This window comes from Anolis carolinensis, chromosome 6 (genome assembly GCF_035594765.1).
Source record: "Anolis carolinensis isolate JA03-04 chromosome 6, rAnoCar3.1.pri, whole genome shotgun sequence".
NCBI lineage: Eukaryota > Metazoa > Chordata > Lepidosauria > Squamata > Dactyloidae > Anolis > Anolis carolinensis.
In genome coordinates this window covers 92,629,046-92,655,327 of record NC_085846.1, presented here as the reverse complement: position 1 = coordinate 92,655,327, position 26,282 = coordinate 92,629,046, and the positions used below count along the sequence as shown (strand labels likewise).

Sequence of the window (26,282 nt, the reverse complement as noted above, 5' to 3'; positions counted from 1 at the left end):
CCCAGATCATTGACAAAGAAATCAACCCATTTGTGGACAAATGGGAAGAAGAGGGACAATTTCCAGCCCACCAAGTTTTTAAATCTCTGGGGAAAGCCGGATTTCTTGGCGTGAACAAGCCAACTGGTAAGAAAAGGGAGCACCTTAATCATTATATTTAGTTTAAAAGACACATGGAAGGTCAGAAATTTAGCAAGAGCCATTTCTGAATGGGTCATTGTAGTTCATGGCTGGAGTGTGATGTGATAGATTCAACCAACAAATTCTTTTTTTGAAAGCCTTTTTACAGCTGCCCAGTCTCCTTTTTGCTTGTCCTCTATCTAGCTGAAATATTTCCAGTACCATTAGGGGGAGCCCCCGGTGGTGCTGTGGGTTAAAACCTTTGTGCCGGCAGACTGATGACTTGAAGGTTGGGTTACTGACCTGAAGGTTGCTGGTTCAAATCCAACCCAGTGAGAGCACGGATGAGCTCCCTCTATCAGCTCCAGGTCCATACGGGGACATGAGAGAAGCTTCCCACAGGATGGTAAAACATCAAAACATCAGGGCATCCCTTGGTCAAGGAAATGCAGATGACCAATTCTCTGACACCAGAAGCGACTTGCAGTTTCTCAATTCACTCCTGACACGAAAAAAAAGCACCATCAAGGAGGAGGATGGAATGGTTGGAAAAAAGCAGGTTTTAAGTGTCAGGTTGCAACAATATGTCTGCAGTAAATGATAAAACAAAGCTTGGAAAAGGATGAGATTGTGCTCCAACACACAAATGGGGTCACCTTAGCTCAATTTTGGGATCCCAAAAATTTGACAACACTAAAAGTTTTCTGAATGTCACCTGTTGACTGTTTTAGACATTTACACAAATCTGTTGTGAAGTGTTTACAGTGGACGCTGCAAAATATGCTTCATAAAAAGGAAAACCAATCTGTTTAGCAAAGTTCAAATGCTGATTTAGTATCAGTAAATGCTTGATTTTTATACCCATCTTGTATACCTATATACATTTGTCGAACTAAAATGGGTCTTGAGTGCAAAAGTTTAAGAAGCCCTGCTCTAGCCACTTGGTATAGCAATGCATTCCCTCCTGCAAGGTAAACAGCAGCTGCTTCCAGAACCTTGTCCTGAGCATAAATGGAAAGCAGGAGAGAGAGAAAGGAGTAGAGTAGATAAGCCTGCTATACCAGTTCCACTCAGTCTGCGAATTGGCAAGTACAATTATCTTGCAACATTTGCCAGGGTTAGGGATGCGAGAACCTGAGAGAACACCTCTCCTGTAATCTGTAAGTCCTCCAGCATGACTCTATAGCAGTGGTTCTCTACCTGTGCGTTCCCAGATGTTTTGGCCTACAACTTCCAGAAATCCTAGCCAGTTTACCAGCAGTTACAAAACATCTGGGGACCCACTGCTCTATAGTCAGTTACCACTGGATTGACCACTGAATCATATTGGAGGATTTAGGGATTCCTAGAGAAATGTTCTCTTTGGTGGAAGGTGATCACAGACACACACTTGAAGTACAAGAGATCCCCAGAGATAACATTTTAATCAAATCTGCAGATGTGAAGGACCAATTGTACCACATTTATTAGCTTGCTATTCAAAATGGAAATCATAGGAAAAAGTGAAAACTCAATAAAGGAAAAAGTTACTTGAGATGCATTTTTTTAAAAAAAATATCTTAAAGTGGTCTCTAGAAGATTTCTGGATATTGATTAGAGAGATGATATTTGAAAATATAGCTAGCTTTCTACATTCATTAGTTTGCACTGTGAAAATGGAAAAACTGTGAATAGACCCCCCCCCTTTTTTTTTTACCTGCGATGACACCGCTCTCTAAGGTCCCTTCCACACAGCTGAATAAAATCCCACTTTTTCTGCTTTGAACTGGAATATACAGCAGTGTGGACTCAAACAACCCAGTTCAAAGCAGATATTGTGGAATTTTCTGCCTTGATATTCTGGGTTACATGGCTGTGTGGAAGGGCCCTAGGTCCTCCAATACAATTTTTTGGTTAACTTCAACTGGAAATTGACTATGGAGTTGTGCAGGTGAATCTAAAGAATTCTAGAAAGGTGTTTTCTTTATGTATCTATAAGTACTCTGTGATTATCTGTGGTGGAATTTGACCACAGAGTCACATTGGAAGACCTAAAAATTCTGAGAGAGACCCAAAATATTTTAAATGCATGATGCACATTCTTGAAGAGAAGATGCATAATATATTTCAAAGCAAATTAAATCACGTCTATGCAGTCTCCAGAGTAAGCAATAAGCTTGGGAAAAACTCTTCTAACAGAAATTGCTCAGTGCCAGGTTATTATGAAGCAACACAAGTGTTTCATTTTGAAAGCAGTATAAACAGAAGTCTAGGTTGGGCAGAGTTATAGTTTGATCCAGTATGAAAACTTCCAGCTACACCAGTTCAAATATACAGTAATGAAAGAATTGGAAAAGTTCTCATGAGGCTCTGAGAAATGGATATCCATCCTTCAAAGTTTTAGGATTGATATTCACAAACTGGAAATGGAAGTCTATTTTCATAAGAAAAATAAGCTTCCATTCCACTCAGCTATGGTCAAAAGTACCGAAAATGTGAATTCAACATAGACGTGAACAGTTTCAGATAGTCTTATTTTAAAACAGAATGTGAAACTACTTGTCCCATGGTTTTGAGTGGCCAGATGCTTCCCACAGCTAGCGCAAGATAGTGGTTTAGGAAGAATGGTAGAAAATAACATTGGTACTTTGCTTACCGGTTTCCCCCTTCCCTTCCTTATTTTGTTGTTTATACTGACATTTTCTGTTCTTATTCTAAGAACCAGCATGCTGTAGTGATTTGGACTATGTGGGAGACCACAATTATGTGTTTGAATCCATTTTCAGCCATGGAAACCCAAAGGAAGGCAGTGATAAACTGCTATGACACCCCTATGACGGGGTTGCCATGTCAGTGAACTTGAGATTTCTAGAGATTTCTAGAGAAAAGATATTAATCAAAATTGTGAATAATCAAATCCACAATCAGATCAGTTAATAAAGAAATACCTCATTTCAGTTTAACACATCTGCCTTTTGCTACATATTCACCTCGAGGAGCTGCTGAATGGTTTGGTAACAATCTTAAATTGGATGCCCTTTTTTCTATTCTATTATGCATTGTTTCTGATACAGCTTTTGCAAGATGAGAGACTCGACCGAGTTTGAGGGCTGAATTCTAAGTAGAGTTAGTTTTAAAGGTCTTCATGGTGACCTTTCTAGTGACCCAAAGACAGACATTATTCAAAATGCACAAAACAGCGCTGAGTGTCTTTCCATGGCACGTCCCAGTGGAAAACAGCTAATCTGTTATTCCAACACCTTCAGGAATAATAATAGCTGAGCTCAGGCTGTTCTGATTTAGTAAGAAATACTTTCCCCTCTTGTGATGTTATAAAGGAAGTAATGGAAAAAACGGTCTGCCTATCCATATTTATTCTGATGCAAATCTTTGCAACAAACAACCCCCTGCTATTCAGGAAGCCTCTAGAAATTATGCCTAATTATTACCCTTGAAAACAAGGAGGATACGTCAGCATATCTGTGGGTATACAGAAAACCCTATAATGAAATTGTCTGATCCTTCTTGTCCTCACATATGTTTCCCTCCTTAAACAACTCATTGGATAAGATGGAATAAGGGACATATGTATGCATTTTTTTGTATGGGAAACACTTGGCAGGTTTTGTACATTTTTTCAATTCAGTTCTAGAGAAGACCAGAAGACAACAACAGTGAGAGAGGGCGCACTGCAATCACATAGGAGCACCTAGTTCTTAACCCTTAGACCTCCAGATGTTTTGGACTACAGTTCCCACACATGCTAGCCAGTAATAATGAAGGTGGCACCATGTGTAGGTGGTAGTATAGCAGCAGATATAAAATGGCAGCAAATGATTGGAGATTTGGTATAAGTTGTCTCTGTCAAGGTGGAAAGCTGGTCTGTCCTGAACTGGTCCCCAGTTCTACTGTTCCAAAAAGTGCCTTCGGCAGACACAACAGAATGTTACCGCCATAAGCAGCCAGGAAAATTCTGGCAACACTGAACACTAAATTGAACTAGGGTTCATAATTGAATCAACTTCATAAATAGGAAAAAAAAGTATAGGAACACAGAAGTTTTTTCAGGAATGAAAATGTGATTGCATGTGTTGACACATACATACATCCAACTCCATGAAATTTGGAGGGTCTCTGTGGCTAGCTGGCACTGTAAAATGAAACCACAGGAAAACAGAAAAGTTAAATCCCCTGGTGTGTTCCAGAGACAGAGACAGAGACCTTTCTCTTGCTTGCAGTTTTCAAAGGTACACAAGGTCTATAAGGGGGGGGGGGGGGAGGAAAAGAGAGAGTGGCAATCTTTTTAATCATACCTGAGCTTGCTCTGCAACAGATTCTATTTGGTGAAACCCACAATTGCTTTCACTGTATTTACTTTCTCTCTGTCTAGCTAACACAAGTGTGTTGATGGTAGACAGAAATTGTGTGTGGGAGCAGAGGTGTCAAGAAAGCTGTTCTCTCTTACTTTGCTCTCTTTAGTGTTTTAAGTGCACATAATTGCAATTACATTATGAGGGTTGGTGTTGATCCTGGTATATTGACTGTCAGCATGGTGGGCCCATAGAGCAATCTATCAGTTTTGTACCGTGACTCGCTGCTCCCAAAATGCATTTATGTGTTATACCCTTATTCTTCTGATGCTGTCTCTCAGTTAGGTTAGTGAAAGATAGTACAGCCAGCCTTTCACACCCACAAATCCAGCCAATCACAGCTTAACAATACTCTTTAAAAATCCAATGCCATTTTATGTATATTCTACCATTGTATATAATGGGACTTGAGTATATACACATTTTGGTATCCATGCGGAGCCCTGAAATCAAATCCCAGCAGATGCTAAGGACCCAATGTACAATAAATATAATCTGTAGCTACTGCAAGAAATCTAATGTGGTGTCATGGTTGGATTTTGAAGACCAATAATCACTGCTTATCCATTGAAACCTACTGAGTGACTTGGAAAACACACTTTCCCATCCTCAGAGAAAAGCAAAGGCAAAACGTTTCTGTACAAATTATGCCCAAAAACCCCATGATAGGTGTGCCTTAGGGCTGCATTAGTTATAAATAATCTGAAGGTACACAACAATAGCCACTGCAAAATCAGCATACATTGATTGTGCTGACGGTCTTAAGTTCAATAAGTGTGATTCATATAATCCCCCATGCAAACATAAAAATCATGATGGGGACAGCTTGCAATATATGGATCATTTGCATTGATTTGCGTTTTAAACTTCTTTCTCTTAACATGTCAGATTAGTCTATTTGATTTGCTCTTTTTAAATGTTTTTGGTTTGTTAAACTATGGGTATTTTTATTGTGATACAAGTATCATCCTATGTTTCCAGTTAATCTTAATACCTCAATACTCGGTTATATTAACAAACTAGAATTTCCTCTAAAACATATTCCCCATATCTTAAAAAAAAAACCCTGCTCCCTTCCCCCATTTAAACACAAATACAGTATATTAAAAAATTAAAAATTGTAAAGATTTTAATCTCAAACTTAAAAAATCCCAGATAGCCAAATGCATCACTTTCAACTTTAAAAGCTTAGCTTTGTATTTCTTGCCTTGGCACTTTTCTGGTACCAATATTCAATAATCTGTTTTGATTGCCGATGAATTTCTTTAAAGTTTCAGTGCTGATGAAAATGGAGTAAATGTCTTGGGTGCATGCGGTGATGTATTTGAATTAATGCTTCTTGGAAAAATGCCATTGTGCAGTCCATAACCGATTTCCTGGAGTGTAAGACCTTAAATCCTGAAGTTAGCCTTAACTAGAGCAGATCCATGTATTTCATGGGTACTTGGTAAATTGACATTTATGTGAATCATATTCATTCGGTGAGTCAGTTCTAGTTGGGATTAACAATTACCGGTAGGTTTAGACGGAAGCATGGCATGATCTCTGCCGCAAACAATGAATAAGGGACATATAGTTTAGTCACCAAATGGTTCACTCTTGGCCCCAATTACTTAACACTTCCTAAGTATAGAAAAGCTTTTTCATTAGCATTATTTAATGTGCTACCATTTGCTGTATTGCAGGGAAAATATAAGAGGCTCCTGTATCAAGAGTGTATTTGTCCCTGTTTAAATGAGTTGGTAGAAACACTCAGTCACGTCTTTTTGTACTACCCATTTTACCTAGAGAGATCAACTTTTTGCTCTAATTGTACCTATCAAAGGATATTCCTGGAAGAATTCTCCTTCCCTTCTGCTTGCCAACCAGAAGACACATGCATTCCCTAAATGTGTGACTGCAGGTGTGACTTGTAGATATATAATAAATCAGCAATAGATAATGACAAATAGTCATTTTAGAAGTATTTAGGTAGTCATGTGAGGCAGATGAGATTGGGGATTATGTACAAGCCTTGGTTTTAGGAAGAGCATTGTGATTTAGCTACACAGTAGTTTGGCACCACTTTAAGAGGCATGGCTTAATGCTATGGATTTATGGGAGTTGTAGTTTCTTTTAAGGTCTTTAGCCTTCTTTGCCAATGAGTGCTTGTGCCTCACCAAAGTGTAGCTCCCATGGTTCTGTAATGGGCCAGGTCAATTAAAAGTGATGTCAAACTGCATTCTATTTTTAATGTAGTTGCACTTTACTTTTTGCTTTATTACTATTACTATTATTAAATGTGAATGTTATGTGTTTATTGTATTTTATGTAATCTTACCTTATTTATAGCTTTCTTCTTTCGTGTATGTTCCTTTTGCTTATCTTGGTTTTCTCAGCTGACTGACACCTCAGCTTCTTGACCTTTGGACTGCTGATTGCCGATGTGGCTTCTTTCTTGTCACAGTGAATGACCACACTTTGAATCTTTCTTTGCATCATATAGAGAACTCACTGGAGGGGTGACTGGAGGAAGAATTCCTTTGCCAGCTAGTTGGGTCCCTGCCCCAAGTATGTAAACCATGAGTTTACATACTTGGGGCAGGGACCCAACTATCTGGCAAAGGAATTCTTCCTCCAGTCACCCCTCCAGTGAGGGAATCAGAGAAGAGAGAGGAATTAAGACAGTGGATCAGAGGACTTGGCAGTCTTGGGCAACAGGAGGACTACAGGCAGGATATAGGTTATACTTGATAGTGCCAAAGAAAGGTGGACAAGTAGTTGTGTCATGTCACAGATAGCTACATCTAAACCAGATTGTGCCTCTTTGTCAACAACCTGAGACTGAAATTTTGCCTGCTTGTAGTGCCTGAGGCTGACTGCTCTATCTGTACTTTGAAACTGAACCAGTGAAAGATATCTAGGAGTCTTAGTAGACCATAAGCTGATCATGAGTCAACAGTGTGACGCAGCAGCTAAAAGGGCAATGTGATTCTTGGCTGCATCAATAGAAGTATAGTGTCTCGAATGAGGGATGTCATAGTCCTACTCTATTTTGCTTTGGCCAGACCTCACCTGGAATCCTGTATCCAGGTCTGGGCACCACAGTTTAAGAAGGATATTGACAAACTGGAACGTGTCCAGAGAAAAGCGACTAAAAACGATCAAAGGTTGGAAGCAAAGCCCTATGAAGAACAACTGAGGGAGCTGGGTATGATTAGCTTGGAGAAATTAAGGCTGATGGTAAGAGTTGTTTGGCAGTGGAATATGTTTCCTTGGAGCGTGGTGGAGTTCTTTCTCTGTAGGTTTTTAAGCAAAGGCTGAATGTCCATCTGTTGTGAGTACTTTGATAGCATGTTCCTGCATGGCAGAAGGTTGGACTGGATGGCCTTGTGATCTCATCTAACTCTGTATTTCTAAGATTCTAGTGCTAGATCCCATTCATCATTCCTATTTCAGCAGGCACCGCTTCATTGGGACATGCCCTATGCATACATAGTCCCTTGTTGGTACAGATCCAGAGTGCATTTACCATCTTTGCCCCCCCCCCCCCCCCCCCCAATCTTAAACTTCATACCGCCAGCTTCAGCCTGAGCATACACTTGCTTTCAGAAGCTCCTTGGCCACACTTGGCCCAGGATATTGACTTCTCAGTCTTAATCATACAAAGATATGACATAATCACAGCAAAAGAGTGCTTCTGACTTACTGATAACTATGCAAAGTAGAGTTTATGGCATGTGTCTCCTCATAGAAGCAATAGCCTGGATGACGGGAAGTAGGTAATTTTGGCTGCTGAGTATCCAATTTAGTCTCTGCAGCTGGAAAGAGAGGGTGCGCAAAACTATTGTTTTCTGACCACCTTCAGTGAAACTGACAAAGTATGACTAATTTCCTCTGGATCATCCCACTGTGGTTACACATATGTTTTTAATAAATAGATGATAAGTTCACAGCCCAGATAGCTTGAGGCAGGGCCCATGTAGTGCCTGGACGTACGAATCTGAAGGAGTTGTACAGACTCATCAAGCATGGACAGCACTGGAAAAAGAAAGTGTTTGTGTATTCAGTAGTTTGCTGTTCAATCTGAGATAAAATCTGTTATAATTAGCGCTATAGTCAAATTTCAGTATTGACATTATAGAACTTGTGGTTTAACTGAGCGACATTTGGCGCAATCTCATTGTGTATTGTTTAAACAGAACTGTCAGAAAAAGGAAGACTGGTTTCATCTTGAGAGGTTATAGTCTAAAACAGAACACAAAGAGATACGACAAACAAAGAGAAATGGAATTAAAATGATAAACCATGGCCCATGGTTGGGCATTAAGATCAATTTGGGAATTAAGATCAACCCAGTTGGGCATTAAGGTCAATTTTGTTAAAAGCCTGCAAGAAACATATGTCATAATAGTAATGTGGGAGGGATAGATTATCTTTCTGATTCTGGATTTCAAATATATTTAATCATGGAATCATAGAGTTGGAAGAGACCTCATGGGCCATCCAGTCCAATGCCCTGTCAAGAATCAGGAAAATCGCATTCAAAGCACCCCGACAGATGGCCATCCAGCCTCTGCTTAAAAGCCTCCAAAGAAGGAGCCTTCACCACACTCGGGTGCAGAGAGTTCCACTGCTGAACAGCTCCCAGAGTTAGGAAATTCTTCCTAATGTTCAGGCGGAGTCTCCTTTGTGTGTGCATTTAAACCAGATTTTGGTTCATGGAACTGGATTAACTCAAGATTTCCCTGTACCCTGTACAATTGTGAGATGTGTAGACAATGTCTTGCCCATCTGAGCATCCATAGGAGCCTTGCTTATTCTTTTCCCCTTTATACCTATCCTGGGCAGAAATTTTTTTGGTGGGCATAAGAAAAAGGCTTTTTCTCATAGCAAATCCAGCTTATGAAATACAGTGCACTATTTGATTTTTGTCCATTTTAAAGAATATTGGAAACATATATTACTTTGACAGAGATTATTTTGTTGTTTTGTCCTCAGATTATTATTTTTGCTTATCTGTAATTCTTCTAGATGGTTCTTTAGTATAATTCTATGTAACTGTGTGCCTTGACATAGATTTTTGCCTTACGGTAGAATGGCATCCATCCACATTACATGATATCCAGAGTCTAGGAAGTTATTTTGTCACACGAAGCCTGATGGCAGTGTCATCCCTGTACAAGGAGCATCCCATTAATTCTAGTGCCTTTTGTTCTTCCTTTCATTGATTGTAGCACGTTTATTAGTTTGATGGCATATTTTGGCAGTTAATGATGATGTCAGTTTTTTCTTTTAATAATCCGAATTCTTGGGGGCACAGAAAGAGCTTCTGAACCTCGTGTGGCCTACAGTTGCCACTTCTCTCGTCCCTGAACTATAGTTAGTAAATGGTTAAGCATCAAGTTTTTGTCATTTTTTTGTATTCAAAGAGGTACATTTTGTACTGTCTCTTGTGGACTGAGATATGATTGGCAGCTTTTCAATAGAACGGCATTTACATATGAAAAACAGCTCAAAGTTAGCTTGTTGTGTATTACAAATGGTTCTTTCTAAATTTAGCATTGTTATTAACATGTCAATCATAGATTTTTTTAAAAAAAATTACACTTTTTCCTTTCCCCTCTTAAGTATGCAATTTAGCTTTAACATAGCTTTTGTCAGTTTGGGTTCTTCATGAAATTTCTTCCATACCTCTGACCTAATGGCAAAACAAATAGCGGATGATACATGAAAGTCTGGATAGGGAAAGGAGAGGTATTGCCGATATGTGTATGTGCCTTGGAGTCACTTGTCAACTTATGGTGACCCATGAGTTCCATAAGGTTTTCTTAGTCAAGGAACATTCAGATATCTTTTTGCCACTTCCTCCCTCTGTAATATGGCTTAAGCACTTGATATCCCATTCAAGTATTATTATCATAATCATAAATTTACTAGCACTATCGTTATACAGTATACACAGTGCATTACATGTATTAATTAACTATTGCACACATACATACACTATTCCTCTCTCCCTCTCCTCATCCACCTGTTGAATGCTGGTCAGCCATAGTTAGTACTTTAATGAGAGACCACCAACAAATATTAGGTGTTGTAGGCTGTGTTTCAGAGGAAGTAACTGGGGAAACCACCGCCTTGCCTGAGAAAATATTATGAAAAATTCATGGGGTTTCCATGAGTCAACAGTCAACTTGAAGGCACACAAACACACACACCTGAAAGCACCAAAAGGAAGAATCTGCAAGTAACCGAGAATGTAGTTGCAAATGGAATTTTATGTTGGTTAAAATTGTTCTCATTTAAAATATTTTGTTGTTCTTTCATTCCTTTTTTGCGCTATGTGAATTAGTTTACACAAACACTGTCTATCCATTTGCACTAGCCCAGCCCTTGCCTGATATCTATCTGTCTATCTATCTATCTATCTATCTATCTATCTAAAGATTTTGGAGGGCTCCATGAGAAACGTTTGCTTCAAAGAGGGCTCCATGGCTGAAACATTTTTGAGAACCCCTGAACTAGATAATATGCTTGGATGTAAAGACAATATGATTGAGTATTAAAGACATAATCATCCATGCCACTTATTTCCCAATGCATGGAAGTGAAACAAACTGATAGCAAGAGAAATCGCTCATTTGAAATGTGCTGGAGGTGAGTTTTGGATTGCCCAAAAAGTCAAATGAAGGGATCCCAAAGCAAATTGAATATGAAGTGTTGCTAGAAGCTTTAATCCCACGGCTGGAATTTAAGACTGGTTTTACTAATTTTTTGCAATAATAATGATGATGATGATTATTAATTTATTACCCGCCTGTCCCTGTGGCTCGGGGAACACTATTAAAAGATGTACAGCAAGAATCTACTCAGAAAATTCACAGAAAATTCAGATTAAATGCAGACTTATTAACTGTTTTTAACTTTAAATACTTTAAGATTGTAAAAACAGCTTGTAGCTTTCCTTGGAATAAAATATCTGATCAACACAACTCTCCTGGGTTAGTTTTGTCTCTTCCTTTAAATTTAACATCTGTCTCTTTTTAACATTTTTGAGTACAATTTGAGAATAATTTGTTTGACTCAACACAAACGGATCCACAGAAAACTGACCTAACGTTTATGTGTTGTTCTTGCTCAACAAGAGCAAATTGTTTCTGCTGTCAGGAATTCTGATGTATATGGACAAGCCAAGAGAAAGGGGGGGGGGGGGGGGGAAGGAGAGAGATTAATTTGGTTGCTTCATTTAACTCTGATTGTTCACAGATGCGTAACTGTTTTTCCATCGTATGATGTGCAGAAAAGAGACAAAATACAATTACTTTTACAATTGAGGAAATGAGAAGGGGGGCACATTTAAATTAAATGTGGGTGTTATAGCAGATTATCTCTTTCAGAAGTAAACCATTCTTCCTTTGCAGATATCTTCCTGCCCTGCAACACCTTTCAACTAATTATGTCCTGTAAGTTCCACATTTAATAAAACCAAGGTGCTGAAGTTAGGCTGTAGATGCCAGATACGGTGTCAGTGTTTTGGCATTTTTCTAAAGATGTTGGTTGTGCTAGTGGAAAACAACCAACTAGGATGCTCAGAATCCTTATTTCTCTTTCATGTTGGTGCATTAATTGTGTTAATGTTATGTCTGAATCTAAGTCCTAGTTTGTTGCTCCTAAACAAACCAGGAATCACAAGCCAATTTCAGAGCCTGGCTTTGATTTTAGTTTCCTTGAGGATCAAAAAACACCAGTGTCCTGGAAGCTGTGAAGGTTATTAGATTCACTTTTATAGGTGAGAGGATCCAAGGATGCATCTGCACTTTAGAATGAAAGCAGTTTGACGTCACTTTAACCTCCTTAAATCAATGCTATGGAATTCAGGGAATTTTAGTTTTACAAGATCTTTCGCCTTCCCTGCCAAAGAGGACTAGTGTCTCACTAAACTTCAGTAAGTTGGGTTGCTGTGAGCTTTCCAGGCTGTATGGCCATGTTCTAGAAGCAGTCTCTCCTGATGTTTCACCCACATCTATGTCAGAAGAGACTGCTTCTGGAACAGGGCCATACACCCAGAAAACTCACAGCAACCCAGTGATTCCAGTCATGAAAGCCTTCCAACAACATGCAGTAAGTTGCATGATTTGTGAATTGTGTGGATGAACTCATGTGCCTGCATTACTGACTCTGAATGCAATTCTAATTCTCATTTTTTTAAACTTGTGGACACAGAACTAATCTGAGCCCAAGATTGGAAAAGATGGTATGTTTGTTTGTCTGTTAACATACAACTAGGATCCCTTAACTAGCATGTCAGAAAGTAACTTTTGTTCTGAATATGGTATATGGATAGCAGTGCCATGATCTTGGGGAATCTGTTGTCTTCGTAAGTTTCATTTCCACCCTTATATAAAAATCTTTAGATTAAGGTGAGGAAATTGGAAAATTCATTTTCAGGTGAATTTAGATTTTGTCAAAGAATGAACTCTGCCTTGAAACACAATCAGTGCATCCTCTAATGAAATAAAACCCCACCCAAGAATGTGCAAGAGTTATCACACTATCAGCCCTGCCAACGTTACTGAATAAACACTGGAATGATTCCACCCAAAATCTTGTCTCGTGGAAGTACCAGGCACTCACTTGTACATTTCCATAATTCATCAAATGCTGGCTTTTGCTGCATATATCTACTTCACCTCTTGACTTTGGAGGCAATAATGGGCTTATGTTTTTCCAGTCTTTTTATTATATGAAAAACATGTCTTTAATAGGAGTATTTATTAAAAGGTTATAACCCAGTGTTGTCAGATGTGAAGGCATAAAAGTCACCTATAGAAGAACAAAAGCAGGCAAGGATTTGCATGGAAGCGCTAATGAGCTAATATATAAGTATAATTTATGAATAAGTATAAATGTTTGCTCATCCTTGATGAAAAAGAATGAACAATCAGTTGTTCAACAATATTTGAAGAACCACGCTTTCCCTACATCTCTGTTCTATAGCATTCAATAAAGAAAAGATTGCATGTTTATAGGTTTTGATATTTTAAAGTGTTAGAAATATTTTACATATTTGTTTAATGCACTATAATTTCGTCATCTTTTCTTGTTATTACATCTTTTTGTGTGGTTAAAGTAAAGGAATGTGGTTTGACGGGCAGATTTTGAATTGCATTGCCCAATACACATTATGATGCCTTAAGGAGGCTGTTCAGGTCCTGAACCGGTGTCTGGCCTCTGTGTCGGACTGGATGAGGGCGAACAAATTGAAACTGAATCCAGACAAGACAGAGGTCCTCCTGGTCAGTCGCAAGGCTGAACAGGGAATAGGGTTACAGCCTGTGTTGGACGGGGTCGCACTCCCCCTGAAGACACAGGTTCGCAGTCTGGGGGTTCTCCTGGACTCATCGCTGAGCCTGGAGCCCCAGGTCTCGGCGGTGGCCAGGGGAGCCTTTGCACAACTAAGACTTGTGCGCCAGCTGCGCCCGTTCCTTGGGAGGTCTGACTTGGCCACGGTGGTCCACGCTCTGGTTACATCCCGTTTGGACTACTGCAACGCTCTCTACGTGGGGTTGCCTTTGAAGACGGCCCGGAAGCTCCAATTAGTACAACGGGCGGCAGCCAGATTAATAACTGGGGCGGCATACAGGGAGCGTACCACCTCCCTACTTAGCCAGCTCCACTGGCTGCCGATATGCTACCGAGCCCAATTCAAAGTGCTGGTTTTGACCTATAAAGCCCTAAACGGTTCTGGCCCAATCTACTTGTCCGAACGTATCTCCTCCTATGAGCCAGGAAGATCCCTAAGGTCATCTGGAGAGGCCCTGCTCTCGGTCCCGCCTGCCTCACAGGCACGGCTGGTGGGGACGAGGGACAGGGCCTTCTCGGTGGTGGCTCCCCGGCTGTGGAACACCCTCCCCAGAGAAATACGGCAAGCCCCAACCCTTTTGAGTTTTAGAAAAGCCCTGAAAACATGGCTATGTGCCCAGGCTTTTGAAGATTAAACGATAATGACGACCCGGACTGATTTACGGCTACAGCACGAGGATTTTGGAGGAATGGATTTTAATCATATGTTTTTATATTTTTTATATTGTTTTAATTGTTTTATTGGATTTTTATAGCTGTTTTAATTATGTATAGGCATCGAATTGTTGCCAATTTTGTACGCCGCCCTGAGTCCCTTCGGGTGAGAAGGGCGGGATATAAATGTTGGAAATAAATAAAATAAATAAATAAGTGTTAGGCCTGTTTCTGGGTATGTTTGACCTGCTGATTCAAAAAATGGCAATACTTTTTCCTTATCAACTCTAGTTGCAGAGCTAGAGAATATTTGCCATATACTAGTCTTCATCGGCTTGCCCATAGAAATCCATGATAACCGTATCTAAGAAACTATAGCTGATGTGGTCTATCCAATGCACTTTTCTGAATTAGGTAGGTAAAGGTTTTCCCCTGACATTAAGTCTAGTCGTGTCCGACTCTGGGGCTGGTGCTCCATTTCTAAGCCGAAGAGCCAACATTGTCCGTAGATGTCTCCAAGATCATGTGGCTAGCATGACTGCATGGAGTGCCAATACCTTCCCGCTGGAGCAGTACCTGTTGATCTACTCACATTTGCATGTTTTCAAACTGCTAGGTTGGCAGAAGCTGGGGCTAACAGCAAGAGCTCACCCTGCTCCCTGGATTCGAACCGTTTACCTTCAGTCAGCAAGTTCAGCAGCTTAGGGGTTTAACCTACTGTGCCACCAGGGGCTCCTTTTCTGAATTAGCGCCCCAAATAACCCTAGGAACAGACCTAAAAGCCAAGACACTAATAATTTTTCTGTGTTATATTTTGCTCTACATCACTGTCAGGGGATTTGTGAGTAACTGAGAAGGCTTTACTAATCACTTTGGGAGATTGATGAACAGAAAATGGGAGATGATGAAACAGTGATTCAGCATCCCTACAATTTCTCTCATCTGCTCCCCTCCAATTATGCCTGTTAATTTAACAGATGCTGGCTACTATTAATTTCTAGAAATATTTTAATTTTAGAGCAGTTTTCATTGTAAAACTGGGGAAGCCTGTCATCCAGGAAGGGGAAATAATTGCCTCCTGGATGTTGTTGGGCTTTAGCCCTATCTAGTGAATGGCAGGTGCTGCTGGAAAGCGTAGACCAACATTTGGAGAGCTACACATTCCCTTATGCCACCCATATTTAAATGGACTTATACTGTAATGGCCATTTAAGAGAGAAGAGTAAGAATAAGAATTCAGGAATAAATCAGGCTGCAATGTTATGATTATAAAGAGAATTAAAATTTCTTGCGTCTAGAATATGGCGGCTTGGGTTTGGATTACTCCTACTGCATCGCCGTGGCAGAAGAACTGGGAAATATTCGCTGTGGAGGAGTTCCCATGGCCATTGGTGTGCAAGCTGATATGGCTACGCCTGCTCTTGCAAGGTAACTTTCAAAAAAAAAAGCTGCTGGCTCTTTCTATTTGCTTTAGAGTTCCTTTTCTTCAGCGAACAATACATGCTCCAGAATATTAGAAACAAAGGGAGTGTGTAATGTGCAAAATTAAGGCAGTGGGGAAAATATAAGATGGGTCTGTATATTCATGTAAATGTTATGCGTATTTTTCTTCAAGGCATGCAACAAGGTTAGTTGTTTTAATCAATTTTCAAGCGAAAAGCTTAGTTCTTTCAGAAAGGATTGTAATATATTGCACTTAATTCTTTGAAATCATCCTGTGATAAAACGATGGAAGACACTGAAATAAAAATAGAATAATGAAGAATTCCACAGCTTAGTGACTGGATACACTTTTATTAAGAAGATCACAAAGTTCAGAGAGGGATATGTCTTTGCTTCTCTCTGAAGGTAATAGAGAGAGACTTGTCCAAGGTCACTATACCATGCTAGCTCTCTCAGATAACAGGCATCCTTCTATCTACCTTCTTCTATTACAGACCAAATTCAAACTATAGGAAAAGATATTCTACTTAAACCTTAGGAAAAACCTCCTGACTGTAAGAACTGTTCAGCAGTGGAATATCCTGCCTTGGAGTTCAGTGGAGTCTCCTCTGGAGGTTTTTAAATAGAGGCTGGTGGATGGCCATGTGTCAGGAGTGCTTTGTGTGTTCCCTCATGGCAGAATGGAGTTGGCTTGGATGGCTTTTGTGATCTCTTCCAACTGTTTGATTTTTTGAATGAGATCAACAAACCAACACCTCTCCCCCCAATCTTTCAACACATAATATTGTGATCTCAAAAGAGGTAAAAGTCAGGTTGGAGATGGAATACCCATAGTGACTATTGTAGATCCATGGCTGAGTAGTTCCAAATCCAGATCTTCAGAATCTGAATCTAGCACTCGGACCACTATAGCATGCTGACCCTTTTTCCTGGCCACACCAGAAACCAAAAAACCCAACAAATAAATATTGACACATTTTATCAAGACATGCAGCAGAAAGCAAGGCTTGCATATTTTATTTATTTATTTATTTACAGTATTTATATTCTGCCCTTCTCACCCTGAAGGGGACTCAGGGCGGATCACATTATACACACACAGGGCAAACATTCAATGCCCATATACATAGAACCGAGACAAAGACGCAGAGGCAATTTAACCTTCTTCTGAGGGGATGTTCGATTCTGGCCACAGGGAAGAGTAGCTGCTTCATAATCCACTCTGACCGCACTTCCTCATTCCAATGTGTAAATTAGTTAAATTTGCCTCCCCACTTTTTATAGGTGGTACCTTATCTCCTACTTGATAGATGCAACTATTTTTCGGGTTGCTAGATCAGCAACAAGCAGGGGCTATTTTTTATTTTTAATTGACGGGTGCTCACCCCTCCATGGGCTGGCCTCGAACTCATGACCTCCTGGTCAGAGTGATTTATTGCAGCAGGCTGCTTTACCAGCCTGTGCCACAGCCCGGCCCCATTTTACCTTCTTTGGACCCAGAGCTTTCTGAATCCACAGCCATGTTGGCCAGGGAATCATAGAGTTTGCCATCCCAAATCAAAAGTAACATTTTCAAGCTCTGAAAGAAAACAGATTATTCCTGGAGCATATGGTTTAGAAATAGAAGCTCTTTTTAATAATTCCTCTTGGATCCTATTCATCAGTTATTGGATGCACCATTTCTAGTGCTTATCCCAGAAGATGTGGCACCTACCTTGGAGTGGAATGTGGTCTTAAAAAAAGGCAAGCATTGTGCGATTTAATGAAATGTGGATTGTAAAGAGCCCATCTGCAGCTGTTCATACTTGAAGCTACACTTTTCCTCTAACAATATGTTGTAAAGTATTAGTCCTAATTAGAAACTTTCCTCACTTCATAATTAATTCATTTGCACAGCACTCAATAATGCTGCTTTTATTTCCCTGTGTGTTGCAAAAGAAGAACAATTCCCCTTCTCCCACCATATTATGAGAAAGAAATCTTGGCCCACATTAAATCAGAATTAAGAGCATGCATTAAACATACGGTACTCTTGTTTGGTGCAGGAAGAATCCCATCTGTCACAAAGCAGATTGATTGCTCTTTCAGAGAAATTAAATGAGTGCTTTCAGGTACTAAGAAAAGCAGTGTTTGGATTCTATGGTGATTCCAACTTTATTGCAAAACCCAAATTCGAGTATTATTTTCTAACAATTACTTATGCCTTTCTCTTATGCCACCTTTAGAATTGTCAGAAAGTAATGGGAATGTCATGAGCAGTGGAACAAATGATGTAACATTAGACATTCCTTGATAACCTTGAGATCGTGCAATATCTAATGTTCTATGGTTTATGTTTGTGTCTATGCCTGATGTTTATAGTTTACTGTTTTAATCTATAGTTATATGTTATTTTAGATATGTCATGTATTTTATATTTTACGTGAGGTATTGAATTTTGCTATTTATTTTGCTGTGAACTACTTTGAGTCCCCCCAGGGGTGAGAAAAGCGGTATATAAATGAAATAAATGAATAAATAATTCTTGTAATAAGCAACAATGACAATGTGTTATTCTTTAGAACACTACAATGAAGAACAGGGTACTATTAAAAGTAATTTCCCAAGCTCTTGTGGGAGTAGCAATAAAAGCTTAGCCAAAATAGTTCCCTTTTTATTTTCCCCTATGATGTGTAAAATCCCAGACATTGGCTACTTATTGGTACTAGTCTCAGACCAGAGATATAGGAACAGCTATGCTGGAGCTTTGACTTATTCTGTTGAAGGCAGCCCATCTATTCTCTAGTGTGTTTGACTACTGTGTGTTTCCAAGGTGGTCAGTTTGGTTTCAGACAGGGATTGAAAAATAGGAAATTAGTAAACCCTGTTGACAGCCCCAAATCAATTTCTGTTTTTCTAGGAACTCAAGCCACTTCCTCTCCTTCCCTGCTTCCTTTCACAGCCAAATGATACATTTTATTATTTTTCTAGGATATCTTTTGTCCCTCTCCTTTTCGAAGAATCAGGGATAGAGGTTATTTTCCCTAGTTTGTTTTTCTTCTGCGTTTGTCTGTTCATGAGAACATAAACAGAAATGTTAACCTGCTCCCTTAAAAGAGGAAGGAAGAAATCTTACAGAGTGATTTGTTTTCTAAAATCTTGAAAAGTTTAGCAATTAATTATGTTTTGTTTTATTTTGTAGATTTGGATCTGATGAGCTGAAAAGAGAATTCCTAGCTCCGACCATTGCTGGTGATGTTGTGGCTTGCTTAGGAGTCAGTGAGCCTGGGGCAGGCTCAGATGTTGCAAGTAAGGAAATAAACCAAGCATAGGAACATCATCAAACTATTAAAAAAAACCCACAATTTACCTCCCTCAGTGAGGGAGGATCAGTGAAGAGTTAATTGATTCTGTAGATTTACTAAGGTTGGATTTAATGTGAAGACATCCCTCCCTTAATTTTTTTACAATCTCAAGAGCATAAGTAGGCTGAGTGATGATAACCGGTCCTGGATTACCACTCTTCATTTTGCATGTTTTAAAATGTTTCTGTTCATGATGCCAGGAGAAGGTGTTCTGTGCAGACCCCATTAAAATGAATAGAAATTGTTCTGCAGGTATTGAGTGGTTGGGGGACACATAGGAAATCGTGCTTTACACCTTCCATCAGTCATAGCAATCATAGCTAATAGTAATAGATAATGGAAACAAGCAACCCCAAAATAGGGCTACAACTGTCCACTTCTGTCTTACAGTCCTGGACTAGGATTGGTAGATCAAAGAATCATAGAGTTGGGTGATGATAGTCATTGTCGTCATCACCATATGTACTACATTAACTTGGGTTCTGTGCATCTTAATTTGGGAGGAAGAGATGTTATTCATAGTTTTCTGGTTGCTAAATGTTCTGCTTTCAGTGCTCAGGTTCTTTACTTTAGAACAGTGGTTCTCTACCTGTGGGTCCCCTGGTGTTTTGGCCTACAACTCCCAGAAATCCCAGACAGTTTACCAGCTGTTAAGATTTCTGGGAGTTGAAGGCCAAAACATCTGGACACCCACAGATTGAGAACCACTGGTTTAGAAGGACATGCTTAATTTATTTTGTATTTCCATATAGGCATAAAGACAAAAGCTGTAAGAAAAGGAGATGACTATAACATAAACGGGGGCAAAATGTGGATTACCAATGGGTGCCAGGCAGATTGGATGTGCTTGTTGGCAAACACAAGCGATGGACCTCCTCATAAGAATAAATCTCTCCTGTGTCTTCCAATGAAGACATCTGGTAAGAAAACAGATACATCCTGCTATGAAAACTGCAATACCAGTACTCAAAAATGGAGTTCCAGGCTGGGCTAGATGTCCCATCAGCTATGGGCAGTTTAGCCAGTGGTGAAGTATAATGAGAGTTGTAGTATGACAAGTTCTGGAGAACTACAAGTTGTCCATCCCCACTCTAACCAATTGTAGGAAGCATCTCAGGATTGCCTTAAAATGATAATAGTTTCTGAAGTTAACCCAAGAAATATGCTCTTTTCTGCAGAGAAAGACCAAATAATAAGTTACTGTTTAAAAGCAGGAGTGGGAAAGAATCAGAAACAAAAGGGGGAAATACGATACTTTATAGACAGCCTCTTATCTAGTTTTCCCCTGAGTTTGCTTGATAATATCTCTGGTGTGTTCCTTTGTAACCCACTGTGGGAATAGATAAGTTCAAGAAACCACCACAAAAAACTTATAAAAACATAATTTGAAACATCAAAACACAATTGAACAATAGTGCTATCAATCTGGTATGTCTTAGTTTTGGAGGCTGGCCATCTGAACTGTAGACAGAACTTTGTTTTTCTGTCCTATTCTTGGGTGATATACCATGGAATTTTGCAAAATGAATAAATTTTCATTTGCTGTTACAACAAATCTTGAACAAATCTGGAAGCCCATGAAGTTGGGTCAACCTTTTTTAAAAATATGGTTAAACATAGTGTCAATTTCAGGAATTTGAAAAGATGTTGATCATTGGATGAGGGGAGGAAAAAGTAATTGGGAAAGACAGGGGCAACAGCTGAATCTACAGGAAGGATCCATAAGGATCATAGAATCATAGAGTTGGAAGAGGCCACATAGGCCATCTAGTCCTACCCCCTGCCATGCAAGAAAAGCACAGAATAGTACCCTTGACAGATGGCCATCCAGCTTCTGTTTAAAAGCTTCTGAAGTAGGAGCTTCCACCAAACTCCAAGGCAGAGAGTTCCACTGTTGAACAGCTCTTACAGTCAATAAGTTCTTCCTAATGTTCAAGTGGAATCTCCTTTCCTGTAATTTGAACTCATTGCTCTGAGTCCTAGTCTCCAGGGCCATGGAAAACAAACCTACTCCCTCTTCCTTTGTGATCACCACATAGCAAGAGAGTGAGACTCTTTGGATTGAGAATAAGGGCAGAATTTGAGCTAGATATAGCCAGTCACCTTCCACTGTATTTTCCTCTGAAATAAAATATTACTTTTTGGCAATTCCTAGAATCCTCTAACCAGTGACTAAGGGCAGAATTGAGAATAAGGGCAGAATCTGAGCTAGATATAGCTGGTGACCTTCCACTATATTTTCCTCTAAAATAAAATATTACTTTTTGACAACTCCTAGAATCCTCTAACCAGGGACCATATACAGTAGAGTCGCACTTATCCAACACTCGCTTATCCAACGTTCTGGATTATCCAACGCATTTTTGTAGTCAATGTTTTCAATATATAGTGATATTTTGGTGTTAAATTCATAAATACAGTAATTATTACATAGCATTACTGCGTATTGAACTACTTTTTCTGCCAAATTTGTTGTCTAACATGATGTTTTGGTGCTTCATTTGTAAAATCATAACCTAATTTGATGTTTAATAGGCTTTTCCTTAATGCTTCCTTATTATCCAACATATTCGCTTATCCAACATTCTGCCGGCCCGTTTATGTTGGATAAGTGAGACTCTACTGTAGTTCAAAAATAACTTTTATAAGTTCTATTTTCCCTGCTATAGCCAAATCTTGGTGTGATGACTCTGACATATCTTTATAAATTAACCAAACTTCACCAATAAGAGGACTAGAGTGCATCTAGAATAAATGCAGTTTGATGCCACTTTTACTGTCATAGCTTAAAACTTTGGAATCATGGAAGTATTAGTTTCACAAGATTTTTAGCCTTCTCTGCCGAGAGTCCTGGTGTTTCACCAAACTACAAATCCTAAGATTCTATAGCACTGAGCTATGGCAATTAAAGTGGTGTCAAATTGTATTTCACAGTGTAGGTGCACCTTCAGTTCACAACATCAATTGACAGAAGTTGCACAGTTGCTTCAAGTTAATTGTATATTTCTTGTGTATTTGATATGCAGAGTAACAGATTACACTTACCTTTCCTACAGTGAATACACTATATTTTTTCAATGGTTATTTTTTTCCATTCATTGCATTCTTTGTTGTATGGATACATGTAATGAGTGCACTGACTGCTGTCTCATAAATGTTTGATACTATTCTGGAATAAAGGCAGGAATTGAGAGACTTTGACTTATCTAAAAGGCTGCTGAACTTGTTATTTATTTAGAAGCTGGAGTGATTACTTTTCTGTGCCACAAAACCTAACATTTGTGAGCAGCCACCAAGTAAAGTACAATCCCAGTGAGTTCATTTGTGAGTAATTTCTCTCAGGAGCACATACTTGATTCCCTAAAGCAGTGGTTCCCAACCTTTTTTTTGACTAGGTACCCCTCGACCAGGGAGCACTCTCCAACATTCGCGCCAAAAGAGTTACGAAGCAGTTTTTAGTCAACTTTAGATTCAGTTTGGTTATTTGGGGTGCTGATTCAGAAAACTGCATTGGATAGACCACATCAACTCTAGTTTCTGATACAGAACATATACCATGCAGCAGTCGCCATCTGTTCACTCACAGAAAATCAATTTTCCCCGCATGTCTCGCGGACCTAATTTTAGGTCTTGTGGCCCATCAATGAGTCATGGTCCACGGGTTGGGAACCACTGCCCCTAAAGAGTATATGTTTACACAGATGGACATTTAGATCAGGGGTCCCCAAACTAAGGCCCGTGAGCCAGATGTAGCCCTCCAAGGTTATTTACCTGGCCCCCACCCATAGTTTTAGACTTAGGAGTTCGAAGCCCGGGTCGGGTTAAGCCTCCGACCATTAAATAGCCCGGCTTGTTGTTTACCTAAGCAGCCCGAAAGACAGTTGCATCTGTCAAGTAGGAAATTTAGGTACGCTTTATGCGGGAGGCTAATTTAACTAATTTACAACACTATAAAACTGCTAGCTGCACACGGAAAGGAATGAGGAAGTACAGCACTCAGAGTCACTAGTGGACGGTGAAGCAACAGCTCCCCCTGTGACCGGAATCGTGCATACCCACAGGAAGCTGGAAATGTTAAAGTGCCTCTGTGTATGTAGTGTATGTTGTTTGTGTGATGGCATTGAATGTTTGCCACATATATGTGCATTGTAATCCGCCCTGAGTCCCCTTCGGGGTGAGAAGGGCGGAATATAAATACGGTAAATAAATAAACAAATAAATGACTTGAAGGCACACAACAACAACAATCCTAATTAACTTGACTATCTCATTGGCCAGAAGCAGGCCCACACTTCCTATTGAAATCATGATAGGTTTATGTTAGTTAAAACTGTTTTTATTTTTAAATATTGTATTGTTCTTTCATTGTTGTTATCATTTGCACTACAAATAAGACATGTGCAGTGTGCATAGGAATTTGTTTGTATTTTTTTTTTCAAATGATCATTTGGCCCCTCAACAGCCTGAAGAATTGTGGACGAGCCTTCTGCTTAAAAAGTTTAAGGACCCCTAATAATTGAAGGAGTGAATAAGTTATCCACTCATCATATTTCTAAAATTCTCCTTTTTTGCCTATATTTTTGTAAAAACAGTTTCAGTACTCTACATTAATATGCACATCTGATGCTGTGACATTTGCAAATTGAAAAGTCATCTTACTGAAACCAGCAAAAACTTAATTTTTTTCCAGAGTAGGAAAAGCAAAACCTTTCAAGATCTTGAGAATCCTAATTTGCTAGTTAATCATGACAGTGCCATTTCTTTAACAAATTAAGTAGTTGTGAGCATACTAACTTTATCTTAGATATTTTAAAGCACACTTTCTCAAATCTAGCATTTGATTATGCTGATGATGTGAAAGCCTTGGTTATACGAAAAATGAGAGAACCTTATTGCTGCTAAGTGTTTCTCTTAAGAAAATATCACAGTTGCTGCCGGGAATTATAATTTCCTGTCATTTATTTAATGGAAAATTCATTTTTAGGTGTTCACATTGCTAAGAAAATTGACAAGATGGGTATGAGGTCATCTGACACAGCGCAGATCTTTTTTGAAGATGTCCGAGTTCCCAGCAAATACCTCATTGGAGAGGAAGGAATGGGTTTTATATACCAAATGTTACAGTTCCAAGAGGAGCGCATGTGGGGCGTAGCCAACGGTAAGTCAGGAGCTACACCTTTTGGCAGCTAAGGAGAGTATTTCTTACATAACAGCGTTCAAAGTTTATTTTGGTGGGAGGAAGAAAAAAGTTTTTTAGGTTTTTAAAAATCAGTTTCTTTCCAAAAACAGTCTTGTTTCTGTATTCATAAGCAAAGCTCTTGTTCCCCACATCCTCTTGGACCTTCTCGTTCCCAAAATGTCTTCAGCAGCATGATTCATAGTCATGCCTGGGAGACTTATGTACCAAATTTTTGACACTGAAAAACCATCATTCTGACGTCTTGCAGTGTCAAAAATATACTGTAATCTGTTTCATACATACACTTCTTAACTCTTTTAATCAAAAGGCAGTGTGTGGCTATTGTGTCTTCTCCTCCTGGAGTTGAAATAGCCAGCGAAACAGAATAAAAAGTGGTAGTTGTAAAACTATTTGCTGAGAGCTCTGAAAACCAAAGGAGCTCTTGTGTGCTTATTCATTAAATTGACATCCTGCCATTTTCCTGTTGGCACAAATAAGCTGACATAGGTTACATCTACACTGTAGAATTCATGCAGTTTGACATCACTTTAACTGCCATGCCTCAGTACTATGGAATCATGGCAGTTGTAGTTTTACATGCCTTCTCTCGCAAACAAAACACACACACCCCCGCTGGGGCCTCACTACTATTAACTATTAGTAATGAGGCAGCAAATCTATTGTTGACATCTGTTTCACAGTGATTATTTGGGGTTTTTCTTGTCTCTCTTCCATTTTTTAAATAAAAAAATTCCATTTGGAACTGCCAATTTTGCAAGTTTATTTTAGTTTTCATTTGTGCGGTAATTAGCACAGTAAGTTAGTTCTCCAGCTTTGTCTTGGCAGTCAAATAAAAGCCCTGCTAGAAAAGGAAGTTCTAGCCTCATCTCCTTTTCTGCTGACTGAAGAGATGGCAAGATTGAAAGATGGAGAAACCATTCTGTTTACCTCAGTAGCAGTTTGCCCGTTGGGAATCTAGCAAAAGGTTCCTAGAGAATGCAAAGCTTAAATGATAAAATAGCAGGGAAGCAAATGAAATACGAAAGCTAGGATATTTTCAAACCGAGAGAAAAATATATTTTTAATCTGTGCAGAAGTAGCCGGCAAATGGGAAATAATGATGCGAGATATCAGAAACTTCCTCAGAGACACTAAGAGTAAATTTTCTGAAATATCGATTCTTTTGAGAGCTTCTTTCTGGCACATAAATTATGGCTCAGCAAAGGACCTTTTTCAGCTAGAGTAATAAATTTTAAATAGTAATGGGAAAAGCCATATAATTTTCTTTTCCCAACTATAATTTTCCTCAAGACATTTTATAACAGCTTCCCCCAACCTGATGATCTTCAGATGGTTTGACAGATAAATTGTGTCATACCATACCATTGGTCATGTTGGATAGGGCAGGTAGAACTGAGCAGGATTGTTGACAATTTGGAGGGCTCTCATTGCCATAAGTTGAAGTAGATTTAATGGCAGTTCACAACAGAGTATCATAAGAACACAGAGTTGGAAGGGACCACAAGGACCATCCAGTAAATGTTTTTAGCTAAAGTATGCTGGTATTCTTAGTCCCACTCCTGTCTTTGGCCTTGCCCACTGCTGAAATCTTCCCCCCTAAAATTTAATTCATCCTTGAGCAAAAACATACAATGGCTTTCACTGGAATCAGTTAATAGATTTATTTGCTTTTCACAAACCTGTGACATGACAGTACAGATGTGGCAGAAGGACACTGGGTTGAGGAAGTCCTCACTTGATCCCAGTTCTATGATGTCCTTTTATGCCATCTGTTTATGGGCAGGTTATGAGTACATGTTAAAGCATATACACTGCCTTTTTAATGTG

The 26,282-nt window shown here is 39.3% G+C and overlaps 1 protein-coding gene across 1 annotated transcript in view; it reads left to right on the top strand.

The window, feature by feature from the left end:
* Positions 1-26,282, top strand: part of LOC100559794 (probable acyl-CoA dehydrogenase 6) — a 42,555-nt gene that overhangs the window by 9,120 nt on the left and 7,153 nt on the right. Inside the window, exons 2-6 of the mRNA XM_003222112.4 lie at positions 6-126; positions 15,767-15,896; positions 19,093-19,199; positions 20,008-20,175; positions 24,240-24,413. Coding sequence (XP_003222160.3) covers positions 6-126; positions 15,767-15,896; positions 19,093-19,199; positions 20,008-20,175; positions 24,240-24,413 — 700 coding nt within the window. The remainder of the gene's footprint in view (positions 1-5; positions 127-15,766; positions 15,897-19,092; positions 19,200-20,007; positions 20,176-24,239; positions 24,414-26,282) is intronic.